An 18,616-nucleotide genomic window follows, 5' to 3' on the forward strand; every position below is an offset into this window, starting at 1 on the left:
ATGAACGCGCTCAGACACACTCATTGACACATGGCGCAGCGGTGAGCGACTGTGGGTTGAGCAGAGGAGACGAGCAGCCCGAAAAGGTGATTGCAGAAACAGGGGGAGAGGAGTAAGAGGAACTAACTAACTAGAGTAAATTCCATGGTTATGATCAAAGTTAAATACATGAGTGGATTAGGCAGTTCACTGGTACGAAAGATGGTATGATGTTGCTGATTCACTGCATAATTAGCTGTGATAAGGGAAGCAAATCGTGACTGAGCAGAATAAAGAGAAATCAAAACCTGTATTGATATGTTCAGAAACACATACTGTATGCAGGAATCAGTGAAGCCAAAGATGGATGGAAGTGTAAAAGTTTAGCATCCATACCTTATTTACCTAATTTAGTGTAAATGTGTTCTTCAGCCATGCAGCATAGTCACAGCTGCACCAACAGAGCTGCTCAGAGGATTAAAAAAAACAAACTAAGGACTGTGGCTGTAAGTCGCCAGTGAGGCATTTTTATATTTCTGAGTGATCTTATTTAGCTTATGCATGTTGACACGGCACATAAGTGTACCTGCAGCAATTATACGGTATTATATTGGCTTTTGTACCAACGGAAGAAATATAAGTCTAAAAGACCTCTCGCATGATATTCTGGTCAAAGACCATGTGGAAATACTATGCTATGCTACTTCGTTTGAAGCAGAACCCTGTATACTGATAATGTAGATGTTATCATGTCATCATAACCATTTTAAAGAATACTTCCACCATGTACCGCAAATCATCTGGACAGTAAGAGCATATAAATACACAGGGGGTTGATTATCTTTACACTACTGTTTAAAAGAAAACTCTGCAGGAAGATTTAGATCAATCTGAAAAATTATTCTTGGCCTTTGTAAACATGAAGCAATTATTTTAAGAAAATAGCAAATGAAATATATAAAGACAAATGTTTATTTATTCAAATAATAAATCATTATGAGAAATAAGCTTAACATAAACTGAATCAAGTAAATTTCATTTGACCAGATTTCATTAAATTTAATGTTTCATGTAACAAAATGACATGGAAATTTTACACGTTTTGACTTTTTTTTTTTTTTTTTTAAGAATGCTGAATATTCTAACTGAATATCCCTGATTCAGTGGTATACATATATATATATATATATACATATATGTATACCACTGAATCAGGGCTTTGGCTCAATAGATCAGAAAAGTCACATGTACTTAATAGTTCCATCCAGCCTACGAGGAAGTGCTTCTCGTTGAGATCACGAGTCTTGCTGACTGGGCTTCTGGCGTCTACAGAGCCCACAGATTCTCTTACACATTATCCCTGCTACCACACTGGAGACTGGCTACTCCCCACCTATACACAGCTGAAAGTACTATTGCACACTCCAGCCTTTTTCTCTCCACTCCCTGTCCTCTTCTGCCATCTTCTGCCTTCCACTACTCATTCCTCTTTTCCTAGTATGGCGTGACAGGAATCTCAGCGCCTTGGGTCTCATTAATAAGAAATACATGACTTGGGGCGGAATATGAGTTTGGGTTTTTTTGCCATCTGTAGTTACATCACATGAATTCTTTCATTAAGTAAGAAAATTAGTTGACTGTGTGATGTTGAGAGGAAAAAAAACATTACAAATCCTGCGTAACAATGATTTTGAAGGAACGCTGAGAAAACCTTTGATTTTTTCTGGTTTATCTATTTTAAAATTAAAGAAATGTACTGTTTAACACTAAAATTCAAGAAAACGAGAGAAAATGAACTTCCACGTTGCGAGAAATCACACACATATGCTGCGCTGATAAACACGATCCAGTTAGATCATTTTTTCTCCTCCGCCATCCTGACAGAGCACTTGTTATGTGGGAGTTTGCTTTGTCGTAACAGAATTCAGTTCACAATAGCACTGAAACATGAAGGCAAATTTGCCGTCCCCTCAAGCTGTTACATCATCTTTATTATGCATTAACACATATTATTAATCAACCCTGCAGAAACCTGAGACTAACCGCTGCCCAAGAACTGCATTCCACAGCAGCCCTGCAGTGTTGCACGAGCCGAGCCAAATGTCCTTCTTCCTCAGCTTTGCTTTCATTGTACAAGTGTAGTAAAAAAAAAACCCAACATATATATAAACTCACAGGCATTTTATTTTATCAAAGCACACTCTAATGACTGCCTCGAAGCCCCAGTACCATGACTAAAAAATAGTTTTAAAAAGCAGTTGATTGCCTCAAGGTCATCTTTGTTATCTCTAGCTCTGTGGTAACAATAATTTGATTTTTCTGCTTGAAGTGATATGAGATCTAAATTTGTTGTTCATTTCAAATCACCTAATGTGTTAAGTTTACAGTGATGGCAGTTGCCCATCAGGAGGTTCAGGACAATGGTTTAATACTACTCAGAGAATTCAAGAGAGTTGGAATCCTTAAACTTGATTTAATATATGTGGTGTTTGTCTGGTAAGAAGAGGACATTTGTTTAGTGGAGTAAGGCTGTATAACAACTTACTTTCTGATTCACGTAGAACGGGTCCAAATCCTCCAGTGGTGTGGCCACCATTCCATCAGGGATATCGCCGTAGATGAACGGCAGGCTCTTCCCAGCCTCCAGGTCACTGTTGGGCTTGGGCTCATTTTCGTCGGATGTGTCGCGGTGACTGCTGTCTGATCTTGGCTTGGGCGGCTTCTTGTTCTTCTCTTCTTTGATGCGTTTCTCGATATTAGCGAGTGACTCCGGGGTGAATTTCTTGAAGCTGTCAGGTCCTGGGGGTGCAAGAAGGGGTGCGGCCATGTTTTCATCCTGCAGCTATTTCCTCTTTATTTGTTTTCCATCCCAGACATCCAGCTCTGATAGGAAGACAGCGATAAAGGGTGGAAGAGTGAGAACAGATACTCAACAAAGAGAAAAAGAGGGTTAAAAGAAATAAAAAGCGCAAGCATCTAACCATCAGCCTTAATGACTGAGGCACACAGACAGCATTGAATTCCCTTTTGTTCTCACCTCTGTGACCCCAACTTTACATAACAAGGAGACGTGTCAAGTTTTCTCTTCTTGAGTTTATGCACTGTACGTCTGATAGCCTCTCCTTCAAAATATATTTGACATTATATTCTGCATTTACTTTACATTTACACAGCATCTACACAGCACCTAAAGTAGTGAAGAATAAAATGAAAAACCATAATGTGAAAGTGGTAGCTCTCACTAGAAGAGACATCCAACTCTGCAGCAGCATATGTGCAGCTTTCAGCTATGGAAATGATATACCCAGATATGGAAAAACTAAGCTGTGGTGGAGTTCAAACAGCTCTTGCTGCTAGTAGAAATGTTAAGTGCACACAGGCAAATTCAGCCTTCTTCAGTGCAAAACAAACACACAAGCCAGAAAGCACCAGACATTTCTCATTTCAGTAAAGTCAGACATGAGAACACTGTCACCAAAAGAACTTAATAAACTTAATGCGAGTCAGGGTGGGGTTTCATCCATGATGATAATGTAAATATTCACTGTGCATGATGAGCTGGCTTTAAAATACATTTAGTTTGCCCATAAATCACAGTTTTTGTGATTCAAATTCAAATTCATCCACCTGACCCCTACTGTGATACACTTTACAAATGCCACAATGCATAAATGATTTTATGAATTGGTCACTGTTATTTAGCCTCTCATACTCTGACTCATTGCTTAAAAGTAAGGTTATAATACTGTCTTCATGCACCCTGAATAGATAGATTTCAGTCCCCCAGATGGCTGTGCATGTTCTATAATACACTATATTAAACAGTCAAGTCAAAAAATTCAAACATGAGTGTGTGCAAAACATTTAGGGGAACAATGGCAAGGTTACAGACCTGGGTATAAATCAAAAAAGAACTCAAAAGCAATCCACAGGCAGAGAGAGATCCGGCAACCCGGTATCTGAGTATGTTGGAGAAAAAGAAGGGGAACGAAGTCCGATTTAAGTAACCCAACCACGGCACAACCTCCAAGTCTCCTTCCACCAACGCTACATCAATTGATCCGTCAAGGTGATTCAAACCAGGATGCAATAGCATGACCAGCAGTTCATGTGCACTCACAGGTAAAGCTGGGACAAATCTAAAACAAACAAACAAACAAAAAAACAGGCAGTAAAACTGCTCGAAATTTTGCAGATGTCGTTTTTATGATTTCCAGCAAAACTTAAAGGATCACATGAAAAGAATTTTTAAAAAAGTGCAAAAATAGGACTTTTTCTCGAATTAAAAGCGCCGCTCGGGTCACTCTTACATAATTTGCAGTGAATGCTACCGCACACAGCCGGAGCTAAAGTCCGCAGAGCCAACCCGGTCTCGGTTTGATTAAAATCCGCTCAAAGTGAAAATAAGGAATGGATGATAGAAAAGCCCAAAAACTCCGAGAGCCTCAGTTGCCTCCCATTGAAAAATAGCCGTGACGCTGCGCCCTCTGCGCATAGGAAAGGCATCCAGGCGCACAGCGGCCGCACTCCCGGTGAAGAAAAGAGAAGCTTTTGATTCGGCTCGCTCTCTCTCTGATGATGACCTGACATGTGATGAAGCTATCAGGACACCGCGGAGACAACTGTGCTCCAGAGTAGGAGGCGTACGGGGCTCTTGCATCAGAGTCACATGGATCGGACAGAACTTCATCCTTCATTTCCTACAGCGAAGTCTAAACGTTGCCAGCCTCTAAATGCCATCAAAACGAAAGCGTTGCTGAGAAAATAAGCTGCTTGCCAAATATGAAAGGGGGCTCAAGTAACCCCCTCGTATCATATACGGGGATGACAGAGCTGACTCTATTTCAGGTAGGCCCGAAGTTTTGATGTCCTGAGTGGGAATTTGATGAGTTGATTATTCATCTGAACCCGTTTGTCCTCAGAGAACAGACGAGGAAAGAGAAACAATTATTACAGAGCGCTTCCCTTCAGGGAGCTGTGCGGTAAAACTGAACACAAATCAAGCACACATCTTCCTATTTCTTAGAGAACTTCTACCCTTTGTGGGATTAAGACCACCCACTCCCTCTTTAATATTCTACGTCTTGCCATGAAAGTGGCCTGGTGATGCTGATATGTAGCCTGTGCAGTCCAGGGTAAAGTCCACTGTTACTGAGGCGCGCCGTTGTTCTATAGGGCCATAGCCTAAAATACTGCAGTGTGGTTTACTGCTGCTATATGGGCTCTGACTCTAGTAGGTCAGTTAAATGCACAAGCTACATCCCGAATACTCATTTCTGGACCGACAAAAACACACACGAAGTCAGCACAACCCAGTTCGCCCAGCAGAAAGTGAAATTGGGCTTTTTGCAGAAAATAAACGAAACTAAAATGGCCTTAATGTTACAGCTTAGCCACCGCACCCGTATCTATAGACCTCGGAGATCTATAGACTCCTTGTGATGCAGGTTTACAGAGTACCACCACCGCGGGAAATACTGCACGAAAAGACTAGAAAGGGGTGTCGTGGTCCCCTTTGAGGACTGCCAAACTACAGACGCACCTACCTCTTCCTGCAATACAGTCTCCAAAGAGACTGAAAGAGGGAGGGGGGCACAGAGGTGGAGTGTGGGGGTGGCAGAGGAGGGGGTAAAACTATCAGTTAGCCTAGAAAATAATGGCACAAAGCTGGAAATGCTGGGAGGATGATTTTATGCCAGGGGCGCATTATTCGCGTAGCCATTGAGAGCACACACCATAGTTGCTGTGGCCACTGACAGAAGTTTGACATGATCTCACTTATATGCGTAGGCTGTGTTTTACATCCCGACACACTGAAATGTCATAGCCTATCATCCAGCGGCGGGCCAACTCCCTTAACAACCTCCCGTCTCCCCTTTTTCTACCACGTCGCATTTCGATGGCTGTTTTTCCTTCCATAAATCACATCTTTGCTACTTCTGCCTGCCGCCCCGCTTACATATTAGTCCATGTACTGGCAAGGAGCCCTCCACAGACGCTGGGAAAAGATGCTGAGAGAGGGACCGCTCTGCGGCACTGGGATGCAGTCAGTCGACAAAGTAAGACCGAGATCCATCCCGTGACGTGAAATAAAAGACAAAGCAGAAAAAATAAGGTCTACTTACTTTTTCTCGCATTAACAGAAATCCAGACAGCTGTCACCGAACTGCAGATGTGAGAAAGAGCCGGGAGTAAATGCGGCTGTCGCCATATTGTTGCTGCTATCTTCCTTCCCAGTGCGTGCGGCTACCCTGCATAATTGATGACTCTCAGCAAATTGTTGGGGAGTGTCGGTAAATGCCTCTGGTTTCAATAACGGACGAGAGACCGCAGCGTCGTAAGGAAATGTATTTTTTATTTATTTTTTATTTATTTTTTTTATTTAAAAAAAAAAGGACAGTGTACGCTACTCATGTAAGATAACTCGTTCGTATTCTGGTTGGGATTTGTAAGCAGTTAGCAAAATATACCTTAATCTTTCATTTTTGCAAATTAATAAACCAAACCAAAAACAAATAATTTGTTTAATATTACTTTAATGCTTAGACTGCAGTATAGATAGATATATGCATTCAATACAACTGATTTGTAGAATTAAGTTTAACACGAAATTTGTCACACCTTGTGTCATAAATAAGCAGATACAAAACCAGAATTGCTATTTTTTTATAAGTTCCTTTCTGGAAAAGCACAGCATCACTGTAAATACAGTCATGTGAAAAAGAAAGTTTGAGTCTGTGTAGTCCTGTGAAGAACTAAGTACATCCCATGATTAAGGAGCGCATAGCATTGGGGTGACAGGATGAAGCATGCAATACAGTTGAAAGAAGACAAAATATAAGGTATATACCAGCAGTGGTATATAATACCCCTGCTCCAAAATGTTGGGTTGTTTTGTAATATGTAAGTAAAGATAGAATGCAGTGCTCTGGAAATCTCATAAATCCACATTTTGTTCACATCAGAACAGAGAAAATACATCACGTGTTTAAACTGAAACATTTTAACATTTCATGAGAAATATTACCTCAGCTCAATATTAGCTTGGAATTTGATGGCAGCATTTGCATCTAATTATTCTAACTGGAAAAGCACAGCATCACTGTAAATACAGTCACGTGAAAAAAAAAGTTTGAGTCTGTGCAGTGGCAACTGCTGGCAACTGCTCAGTAACATGATTTGGTAAATAAAAGAGCATCTTAGCATGTTAAAGATGAGCACAACTGTCTACAAATTGTGGAGCAATTTAAGAATAATCTTCCTCAAACATTGTGAACATTTTGAATATCTTATCGTCTATAACACATAATATTGACAAAAGATTCCGAGAATCTGGAGAAATCTCCTTGCACAAAAACACAAGGCCAAAAATCAATATTGGATGCCCATAATCTCCAGGCCCTCAGACAGTACAAGAAGGCATGATCCTGCCATTGAAATCACTGCACAGCCTCAAGAACACATCCAGAAATCACTGTGACCACAGTTTGCTGTCTCATCCACAAATGCAGGCTAAAGCTTCACCGTGTAAGGAAGAAACCATAAGTGAACATGACACAGAAATGCCATAATTTTCTCTGGACCAAAGCTAATTTAAAAAGGACTGATGTGAGGTGTAAAATTGTTCCTTGGTAAGACAAATCAAAACTTGAAAATCTCCTTTGGAGAAACTGAAGACGAGAGAGGAGAGAAGAGAGGAGGACTATCCAGTTTGTTGTCAGCATTAAGTTCGAAAAGCCTGAATCTCTGATAGTATGGAAGTGTTTTAGTGCCTTTGGAATTGGCATCTTTCAAATGTGGAAAGGTGCCATCAATGCAGACAGGTATATGCAGGTTTTAGAGCAACATATGCTCCCAGATGTTGCGTTTTACATGCAAGATCTTGCATATTTCAGCAAGGCAATGCTAAATCACATAATGTAGTTATTGCAACAGCATGGCTTTGTAATAGGAGAGTCCGGGTGATGAATTGGCCTGCCTGCAGCGCAGACCTTTCACCAACTGAAAACATCTGGTGTGTCATGAAATTGAATATACAACAAAGAAGAACCAGGACTGTTGAGCAGATGAAATCCTTTATCAGATAAGAATTGGACAACATTCTGTAAAGTGAGTGCTGATAATGCATAGTTTGTTGACCAGAGGGCAGCTTGTCTGTTGGCAATGTGTGTTTGAAATGCCACAAACACAACGATCAGTTGATACAAGCAGAGTTGGGCAGAGAATAAACAAGAAGTCTGCAACTTGTTATAACTATAAAACAAGTTTATTCTTAAACTCTCTCTCTCTAGATAAATAGATAGATAGATAGATAGATAGATAGATGTGTGTGTGTGTGTGTGTGTGTGTGTGTGTGTGTGTGTGTGTGTGTGTGTGTGTGTGTGTGTGTGTGTGTGTGATTCTCACACATGTAATGTGTACAACATAAACAGACTAGCATCAATCTTGTTACAGCTGTTCAAAACTGGAACAACCAGCTCCGAGCTTACAGCTTTAAAGCTCAACTTTCTATTGGATGTAATCATTTCAAAAATTCTATGTGCGCAGTTATTTGATGGAGAACCTCAACGAAGCTCCCAAACCTTGTAGCAAGCAGTAAAATTAACTGTAAACCATGCTGTTTAGAGTTCTAAGAATTGTTTCAAGACTTGACTAATTTAAAACACTGGGTTTGAACTTTTGGAGCCCCATAGCAGGCTAACCAAAAATCACCAGCACTGTGAAATAAATTTGATGATTAAGGTTTTACATAAACACAATAATACACTGTTTTGTTTATGAAATTGTCAAAAATGACTGGAAATTGTGCAATTTATGTTAAATATAGAAAACAGACTTACTGTCTTTACTGCACATGGACCTCACATCGTTAAGTGTGCCGTCATTCCCCTATGAGACTAAAAAAAACACAACCCTGTAGATTACAAAATTCTTACCTGTAGCTTGCTTTCAGTCACAAATGATTTGCAATATGTTGTCTATATTCCTCACCCTTCAAATTACAGTGTTGGGGGAGTTTATGAAGGAAGTGTCGTGAGCTAACAATGTCTCTATCTAGTGGAGCATTAAAGAACTGCAGTTTAATGTCTATTGGAAATAAGTGAGCCATTTAAAAAACTTTAAGCATGGGAAATAGATGTCCCGAGTAGATTATTTGTATAGTGTACTATAGACGAGACAGAGACATCCACCAGGTTGTCTTAGAAGCTCTTCTCCAGTTACATGTGACCAGCAATACATTCTGCTACCAGAATGTATAAAAAAATGTATAAAACTCCAAACATGTATAAAACTCCAAACATGGAGTTTTATACATGTCTTCACTTGCTGAAAAACTGGATGAATAATAAAAACATCCACACATACACCATCTGTGCTGTTCCCCAAAATAATCACATTATTAATAACAAATTAAATAATTTTAGTCTATGACAGATTTTGCTTTTAGTGACAAACAGGCCAAAAATTAAACATTGACTAAATTCTTCACTTCTGGCTTTTTTTGATTGATGTTTTCATTTATGAACCTGTAAGTGTATTGTTTGGTTCAGTACCATGACTCTTTTCAGTGTAAACCACACAACACACAGTTTATGTGATTGAAAAACCTAGAGACAAACCTTTGCCATATAAAATGCACCTGTTAAAAAAACTGAAGCAGCTGTAAGGTTTTAAACATTAGGACATAATTTAAAAAAAAGAAAGAAGAAGAATCAGGTCCATGGCAGGTTCTCAAATTGTTTAAACACATCAAATGAATAGATGAACAACAATACATGAACTATTTTACAGTGTCATTATTAGAAACAGTGTTTGGAAAAACTAGGTACATGTCATGACTCAGTAGCTTGTAGAACCACCTTTAGAGGAAATATCTTGTAACAATCATTGTCCTGTATAACTTTATCAAGTTCTCACATTGTTGTAGGGGAATTTTGGCCCTCTACTCTTTACAGTATTGCTTTAGTTCAATAAGGTGTGTAGGTGTTTTTTAGGCACAGCCCGTTTAATGTCCTGCAGCATTTCAATCTGGTTGAGGTCTGGAATTTAACTGGGACATTATGTCACCTTGAGTTCTTTCTTGCCCTCACATTTGACTCTAGAATACACACAGAAGTTCATGGTCATTTCAGTGACTATAAGGTGCCCAAATCATCATCCCTGGGCCACCATCTTGACAGCTGGTTGATGAAATCTGAAAAAAAAAGGACGTACACACAACCAAATTATCGTTATTAGTTTTATTTACCTTTGCAAAGGGGTTAAAGAAGCGTATTGAAATCATGCCATTGTGTTTTTTGACAAAGAAGAATTACAAAAATAAAGACATTTATAGCTCTACAGTTGTGATTAGAAGTTTTCATACCATCATCATTGGCATGAATGTCATTTTGGGCTTTATATAATTTCTTTGAACTGTTTTCCTGGGTCGAATGACTGCACAGCACACATCTATGTTGACTTTAAAAAAGAAGAACGGGGTGCAAAAGCATGAATTTATTTTTGATTTTCCCAAATCCACACAGGGTCAAAACTGCACATATAGCCTCAACAATACAATACATCCCCGCTAATATTTGGTTAAATCTGACAGTTTTAGTAGCCATTGACAATTTCAGTATTTGGTTGGTTTCTGGTACAGACCTGGCTTTTAAGTTCAAGCTTCAAATTTTCATTAGGGTTGAGGTCGAGGCTTTGCTCCAGACCAACAAACTGCCAAAACTGTTTCCATGGGTGTCCACACTTATTGATGACATGTTAATCGAATGCATTTGATTAGCAGCACCTGGCTGCTATTTACCTTCTTAATTCCTCTTATTGGAAACAAAAAGGGTGCTATTATTAAATAAATAATGAGACAATGTAATATGTCATGTGCTGTTGGTCATCTGAGGTTGTATTTTAGGCTAATCTGCTAGTTTCACATGGTGGACTCTACTATGGGGCTATTATTCTAGCAAAATTATTTGTGTGTGTGCATTTTGATCTCTGTGGGGATTTGTGTGTGTGTGTATTCTGATTCATGTATGTGTGATCAGAAATGTGCAAATATATTTGTAAATCTTTACAGAGATTTGTTCATGTGTAATTTGGAATGTGTGTGTAACCATATATGCAAATGTGAAATTAAATCTGTAACCATGCATAGATGGTTTTACTCTAAGCACTGAAAATACAGACAATCTTCTTCATCTTTGTCTTCTTTTAGCTTGTCCATTTAGGGGTCACCATAGCAGATCATCTGCTCCATATCACCCTCTCTCCCCTCTGCATGTTCTCCTTCATTACATCCATAAAACTTGTCTGTGGTCTTCCTCTTTTCCTCCTCCAAACCATATATTAGGTCTCACCTTGCAAACTTTCCTTTTTGCTCTTGCCGCTATCTGTCACAAGTCACCCCTAACACTCGTCTCCATCCACACCGTCCTACACTTTCTTCTTCACTTGTCTCCTGAATTGTCCATTTCTTTCGATGATTGACCCCAGTTATTCAAACCTGTCCAGGCTCTCTTCCACCTACTCCCTACTTCCACTACAGATCAATATCATCTGCAAACATCATAGTCTATGGAGACGCCTGCCTGACCTCATCTCTCAGCATGTCTATTACGAGTGCAAGGGGCTCAGGGCCGACCCCTGAATGTAATTAGTGAAATACTCTATATAGCTGGGAGGGCATGGTGGTTTCCCCTCATAGTTTGGGGGAAAAGACCATGGATGTCTTTCCCCACTCTCTCCATTGGGTACCCTGCAGAAAACCATTGAAGATGGACATCACCTGGAGCACCATCTCCCACAGGTCGGTGGTATGAGCAACTGCCATTTCTTTTCTCCTGTGGGTGGCTCTCACCAGCATTACACTAACATAAACAATCAAACACCAACCAGAGTCCCTTTGGAGCTTGAGACACCATGGTAATCTCACACAAGTACCAGTTTGATGTGAAAATCATCTTCATGTATCAACCTCCACTCTGCTGCATCCATAGCAGTAAGCTTTTGGCTGATGTCTCTTCAAAAAACCCTGCAATGTTCAAGGTCTCACCTCAGCCAGCAGAGCACCTGATCCAACACTGCTGACATCCATATCGAGACCAAAAGGAAGAAGGGCTCAAGTGAGGAACGCACTGGGACCTCCACTAAGCCATCTGTAGTGAAGTGAAACCTTAAAGAGGTTTTTGGGCTTCCATCAAACTACAGAAGGCTTGTAAGGGGTTTCTCTTCCACTGTTGTTCTTTGATCTACTTACTATAGAAAGGAGCACAGTTTTTGTGTACAGAAACCCCTCTTTAAGTCCTGAATACATCTGAGGGTGGGCCAATCCCTTACACATTCTACGGAGCTTACAGCATCAGTGCCTTAGCCTGTGGCCTACTAACATGGCCTTATGCCACATGAAGCACCATTTATGTAGATGTTTTTGCCTTCCTGGCTTCATCCTCTCCAGTACAAATCCAAGGGCTTCAAAATCACCATTGAAAGATGCACTGTGCGCAAGAATGTCGTGAAGATACCACAAGCTAAGTCACTCTGAATGGCCATGTGAGCTTAGGTGCAGTAAACCATTCCTTCAGTACCATTAGCCAGTTCTCTAATTTGCCACCACAGCCTGGACTTAAATTTGAAACTGTGAATAAAAGGCTTCCCAGTCAGCCTTGACATTATATGTCAGAATTTTCATATTAGCATGGAGGCTTTCCTGGTGCACATGTGCAGTTCTGTCCACATCTCCAGTGTCTGCTGGTTTCACCTAAAAGGCACGCCGGGCACAAGAGCGATAGAGCCTGCAAAGCCAGCTTCAGTAGCCATTTTTGCAGTCACTTATCTGACCTGCTCTCTGCTCTTTAACCCTTCAGTCTTCCGCTAAGCCAAAATGTTCTTGATTTTCCACATCAACTTTCTGCTTAATCTTGGAGCAGTCCACCAGACATTTTTTTTCCTTTTAACTTTTGACATCAATTGAATCTTCCCTCTTTGTGAACATAGTGGATTAGACAATATACAGTTCTGCTCGCCATTTATTTTGAAACAGCTTGCCGTTAATTCTAAGCTAAGTTTTTCATTTAATATATGCAGTTCAATTTCATGTCAACCTTCATAGTAATTGTGTTGCAAGTTATGTAGTAAATGTAGTTTAGTAGTAAATGGGTAAAAAAAAAAAAAAGATTGTTATAAAATATGGATTTTACCAGAGAGAAAAATAATTGATTTGGAACTGGTTTTAGTAACTAGTAGAATTTGTGTTTATTGTGATTATTAATAGCTTTTATGGTAATTGTTTTCTTGCTTGTTTCTCTCAGTGTAAAGGTTCTGCATTTATATGTGTGTCTAACTCTATATTTGTTAGTTAGCTTTTGGTAATGGTTACTCTGTGTCTCATGTTAGGTTATATACCTTTGTCCTGTTTTCAGAGAGATAGAGACAAACAAGCGTGAGAATACATTGAACTTTAACTCACTTTCCTCTCCTTTGTCATGTGACCAGCAGAGATAAAAAGTGCCGGTCACCTTAGAGCGACCCTTTAGTGTTGTAAAAAGAAAAGATAAACACTAAAAAAACACTGATAATACTGATTTTGTATCCAGCTAAAGTGACAAATGTATTTTGGTGTTTGTTATTCTGTTCCTCATCTTCAGAGACTCTTGCCTATACAGTTACTAAAATAAATAATGACCCAGTGTAGTCTGTCATGTGCTGTTCATTCATCTGAGATTGTATTTTATAACCTGGTCAGTTTTCATAGTAAAACACCAGAATTTAACTGAAGAAGCGTCTTAGATGAGGGGTGAAAGACTGCAATGACCTGGATGAGCGAGAACCTTCACAGACAATTGAAAAGGGGATAAACTCTTTTTTTCCCTTTTTTTTTTGACATGACTCGACAATTTTTGAGAAGTCGATGGAGGAAAAAAATGATCTTATAAAAACGTGATAAAGGATGGGTGGTCAAAAACATGATTCCACCATAATGGATATGCCCATGTCCATTAAAGTATCATTGATATATGATATATTGTCTGAGACTGACCTGTTACCAGTGAATTACACTGTACTGATATGCGGTAATATTGAAATATGAGCAGGTTAACTAGTTTCTGAAATATATTTCTGTAAACTTGAGCAATACCGCCACCTACAGATATATATATTTATCATAATTTTATTAGTGCCTGCCTTAGGTTCATATCAATATTAGGGTTGGGTTCTGATGACTGTTTCCTGCATGCTTGCAGCTACTGTTTGTAACCTGATAGCTTTTTTAGGTAGACTTTTATTTTGAAAAGCGTGACACACTTCCCGTCTGACCTCCTATCTCGCGATCATTCGCTGCTGTTTACGCGGCTTAGCTGCACGACAGTCGTGCTCCGCAAAAATGACTTCTGTAATGAGATTTCTGAGCTCTGTAGTAAATATATTATGCATTCCACTTCACCTGATTCACGCCGTCGGCCTGTCCGGAATATACAAACGTATTTTCCCAATTTGTATAAATCGGATGGCGAAATCGTACAATAAGAAGATGCACGATAAAAAGAAGGATTTGTTTTGCGTTTTGCCAGAGTTCAAGAAGGCTGGCGGGCAGCTCACAATTTTGGAGATTGGCTGCGGCACAGGTGCAAATTTTGAGTTTTATCCGCCTGGTAGCAGATTGATCTGTACCGACCCCAACCCGCACTTTGCGAAATATCTGACAGAAACTATGGCCAAGAACGATCACCTGAGATATGAGAGATTTGTGGTGGCGTCGGGGGAGGACCTGAGGGCAGTGGAGGACGACTCGATAGATGTTGTAGTCTGTACCCTGGTGCTCTGCTCTGTGCACGACGTGAGCCAAACCCTGCGAGAGGCACACCGCATACTGCGACCAGTGAGTGGGTTTTGCAGCAGTTACTTCAGACTGAATCGAGTCCATATTAAACACTGATTGGCAGCCATGCTGTTTATGTTATTATTTGTGCTGCTTCTCCGGGGGGGTTGCTTCGTATCCTAGTCTGTCATTGTCTAGAGTCAATATATTTTCATGGAAGTCATAATTGTCGAAGTGTTCTCTATCGCATTAACAATTGTGAGCTTTAGGACACGTGATCGTGATAAGCGGGTACTGCCACCTACTCTTGGTGGAATTTACTGCCTTCCAGCTGTGGTTCTGCATTAATCAGTAAAAGTTGAGGAGTCATCAAGAAAACAACTGCAGTGTTCACTCTTTAAAAAGTTTATCATCATTTTCTGTTTGATTGCACAACATAAACATTACTTAAATTTATTAGAGACCACCTGTTATATCCAACAGCAATACTGTTCTTAGTTTCCAATATCAGTCCAATAGGCACTAAGTCACTAGATGGACAGTTATAGCACTTTGTATCATGCACCTTTTTTTTTTTTTTAAATCTGTCTCCAGTTTAAGGCATTTAGATCTGTTTTATGGGATTCCATATTAATTTAAAGCAATATTAATTAAATTATTAGATCATTATAGTGCACATATTTCTTAAGGATATTGTTTTATACATTACATTTTTAATTTATTGGATATGTGTGAAAAGCAATTTTCCTTGATCAAGAGAGACGCCCAATTTCGATGTATGTGTCAGATGCAGTGAGGCATTCTGTTTAACATAAAAAGCGATTTCCTGCATTTTGCAAGAAACGAATGCCAAAAACTGATTGCACCTTTGATCTCGTGACAGGAATGTTGTTTCAGGCTGAGAATGACTTGGAGTAATTAATTACAGATATGTTTGACAGGCCAACAAGTCATTTCCACACAGTTTAAATACTGTCAAAGTGACTTTTATTTATTTTTTCCCCCCCTTTTTTTTATTAAAGTTTCTGCATCCATTTTTACAAAAGACAAATTGAACAATATGCCGTTTTCTTTTTGAAGAACATAAAACAATATGAAACATACACTCCCACCTCATAATTATAGGAGTACCAGTGGGTGTACAAAAAGAAAAAAGAAAGGGTCCAATCTAATAATACGAATAGTAAACCCTGGAGTACAAGATAACAGTTCCTGAGTGTACAAGAGAGATGTGGAGAGTTTCAGAGCCCACACCCCCACACAGACACGGAAAAAACAAAACACACAATCCAAGAAAAAAAAACAAAAAAAAAAACACAGACATAATGAGTGGTCAGCTTAGTTGTAGAGATAAGTCAAATCTGTAAGAGAAAAGAAATATGTATAAAGTAGGTAAGTAAATGCCATCATAAGGCGCAGGCACAATAGAGTCCATATACTTAAACTTAAACATAAGATAAAATAAAATAGAATAAAGTCTGAGCTGGCTAATTGGGAGCGTTGCGAGACCGCAAAGTCTGAACATGGTCAAAAAAGGGTTGCCAGGTCTTAAAAAATTTGGCCATAGACCCACGCAGGGTGAATTTAATCTTTTCGAGTTTGCTAAAATGCAAAGCATCTCTGATCCAGATTTCCCAGGATGGGGGAGAAGGGGACTTCCAACATAACAATATTCTGCGTCTTGCCAATAAAAGTGACTTTTACATGTATTTTACAAAAGTTCTTTACTTTAACAGTAAATAACTGTATTTTGGCATCTTATTAAAAAACAAATTGATGTTGTTGACCATTTCATCTATGTATTTATTTATTTTAACACAGTAAATTTGAAGAGTTCCTGGATTAGAACAATAATTGCATTTAGCATTGAAAATAACATTTTGATTAAAGAGTTTGTACTAGTGGATTAACCATTACAGAAAGATTAAACCAGTGATTTTGGTAGTTGCTAGTATTGTTAATTTAGGCACTTGTAGGAGGTTAAAAACTTACACATCCCATTGAGACATGCTACAACATATAAAACAACACTGGTTAGAAGTTCTTGAATGGTAGGCTAAAACTCCTTATTGTTAAAATCCTGCATAAACAGTTCACAAGGGTAATACTGGCAGCCATATTTTTCACATTACTACAAAGCATTATGCGTCCAATGTAGGCTGTAAATTTCACTTCATGCTTGTATTAATAATTTTTTGAACAGGAAAAATAAGTTAATGCTTGCAAGTACGGTGCTGTGAAAAAGTATTTGCCCTGCCTGAATCCTTATGTTTTTGCATATTTCTCACACTTGCATGTTTGAAATCATTGAACAATTCATCAAAAATGTAATACTGGGCAAAGGTCATCCAAGTAAATGCAAAATGCAGTTTTTAAATGATGATGATTTCATTTATTAAGGGTTAAAAATTTATCCAAACCTACCTGGCCCTATATGAAAAAGTAATCACTCCCTAAACCTGGTAACTGGTTTTTCCACCCTTGACAACAAGAACTGTTATCAAGTGTTTGTGATAACTGGAATCAGTCTTTCACATGTCTGTGGAGGAATTCTGGGCAAGTCTTGTGTTTTAATTCAGCTACACTGAAGGGTTTTTGAGCACGAATGGCTGTTTATGGCTATGTCAAAGGATCTCAAACTTATTTCACTCTAGACTTTGGCTAGGCCACGCCAAAACCGTCATTTCTTTTTTTGAGCCATTCAGAGGTGGACTTGCTAGTGTTTCGGATTATCGTCCTGCTGCATAATCCAAATAACCTTGAGATTTAGGACATGAATTGATGGCCGGACATTCTTCTTAGGGATTTTTTTCAGTAAACAAATTTCTCAGTCTTTAGATGATGTTCTGGTTTTTTTTTTCCTGTCCTCCTGGATGAGACATTGATGTTTTCTTCGAGTGATTTTGGTAGGCTGGCCACAGCTACAAAAGCTCACCACTGTTCCACTGTTTTTGTTGGTTGGGGTTTTTTGTTGGGGATGTATTTTTTCTGTTTATTAATTTGTGTGTTCTGTAGTAGATCTTAAGACGAAATGAGCGCCTACGTGTTTTCCAGTTAAACTATTAATTTACCACTCATTACCCAATATTGACACACTTTATAGTTTACATGTTAAATCTTTGTCGTGCAGGGTGGAGCCTTCTTCTTCTTAGAGCACGTAGCTGGTGACACCTCGACTTGGACGTACTTCTTTCAGCACGTTCTCCAGCCTTTGTGGTACTACTGCGGTGACGGATGTCGGATCATCCGGGAAACATGGAAATATGTGGAGGAAGCCGGATTCTCTGATCTCAAACTAAGACACATTGAAGCGCCACTCTTCTTCATAATAAAACCTCACATCTCGGGCTATGCTGTCAAATAAATGCAGTCTGATTGTCTTTTTAGGGAGCCCCCCCACCCCCTTCCAAAACACACAGACACACACAACCAGCTTCTGAATACGCTGAGCATTAACTGCCTTTTTCCTCTTCTATCATGTGACCACCAGTAATAGAAACCACCAGTCACCTTAATACTATTTTTTATTAGAGTGAGCCATTAGTGTTGTACAAAAAAGATGAACACTAAAAAGACAACCTTACATAGACAGCACACAACTCTAATTTTGAATCCAGCTAAAGTGACAAATACATTGTGGTGTTTCGTCCTCCATTCCTCATTCCCAAACTGCTTGCCGGGAAAAAAATTGTCTTAGTGTTTGTGAGCTATGGGGATTGATTTGTACCTTTTGTGATTAGAATCAGATAAAATTTATATTTTTTGCTGTTATTTAGGTGACTGTGTCAAAACAGCAGCAATTAAAAGTCTTTATCCCACTGAGTTTGT

At 39.2% G+C, this 18,616-nt stretch overlaps 2 protein-coding genes and 1 long non-coding RNA gene across 9 annotated transcripts in view; 2 read left to right on the top strand and 1 right to left on the bottom strand.

Annotated features, from left to right (window-relative positions):
* The window catches only part of scn8ab (sodium channel, voltage gated, type VIII, alpha subunit b), a 45,719-nt gene extending 39,502 nt beyond the window's left edge, over positions 1 to 6,217 (bottom strand). For 6 of the 7 annotated variants that reach the window (XM_084928275.1, XM_084928274.1, XM_084928273.1 and 3 more), the window contains exons 1-2: positions 6,105 to 6,217; positions 2,525 to 2,862 (exon numbers count right to left, since the gene is read on the bottom strand). In XM_084928275.1, the coding sequence (XP_084784401.1) occupies positions 2,525 to 2,806 (282 nt within the window). In that variant the 5' untranslated portion in view covers positions 2,807 to 2,862; positions 6,105 to 6,217. Of the gene's footprint in view, positions 1 to 2,524; positions 2,863 to 3,871; positions 4,119 to 6,104 lie in introns of all 7 variants that reach the window. The other variant, XM_084928271.1, reaches the window with a different exon arrangement.
* Positions 4,325 to 13,662, top strand: LOC146386987 (uncharacterized). Its single transcript, XR_014800257.1, has 2 exons — positions 4,325 to 6,038; positions 6,123 to 13,662. It is a non-coding gene; the product is annotated as an uncharacterized LOC146386987 (long non-coding RNA).
* Positions 13,663 to 14,288: 626 nt separating this feature from the next.
* LOC146386988 (thiol S-methyltransferase TMT1A-like) lies at positions 14,289 to 18,606 on the top strand. Its single transcript, XM_084928283.1, has 2 exons — positions 14,289 to 14,848; positions 17,919 to 18,606. Exons 1-2 carry the CDS (start codon positions 14,354 to 14,356, stop codon positions 18,150 to 18,152), a joined length of 729 nt encoding a protein of 242 aa, XP_084784409.1. The 5' UTR covers positions 14,289 to 14,353; the 3' UTR covers positions 18,153 to 18,606.
* The last annotated feature ends 10 nt before the right edge of the window (positions 18,607 to 18,616 follow it).

Source organism: Perissodus microlepis, chromosome 5, assembly GCF_051167445.1.
Source record: "Perissodus microlepis isolate ML-2025 ecotype Zambia chromosome 5, ASM5116744v1, whole genome shotgun sequence".
Taxonomy (NCBI): domain Eukaryota; kingdom Metazoa; phylum Chordata; class Actinopteri; order Cichliformes; family Cichlidae; genus Perissodus; species Perissodus microlepis.

Coding starts and splice junctions, on each gene's coding strand:
- LOC146386988 (XM_084928283.1), top strand. CDS start 14,354: ATGACTTCTGTAATGAGATTTCTGAGCTCTGTAGTAAATATATTATGC. Junction 14,849..17,918: donor CACACCGCATACTGCGACCA/GTGAGTGGGTTT, acceptor TTTGTCGTGCAG/GGTGGAGCCTTCTTCTTCTT.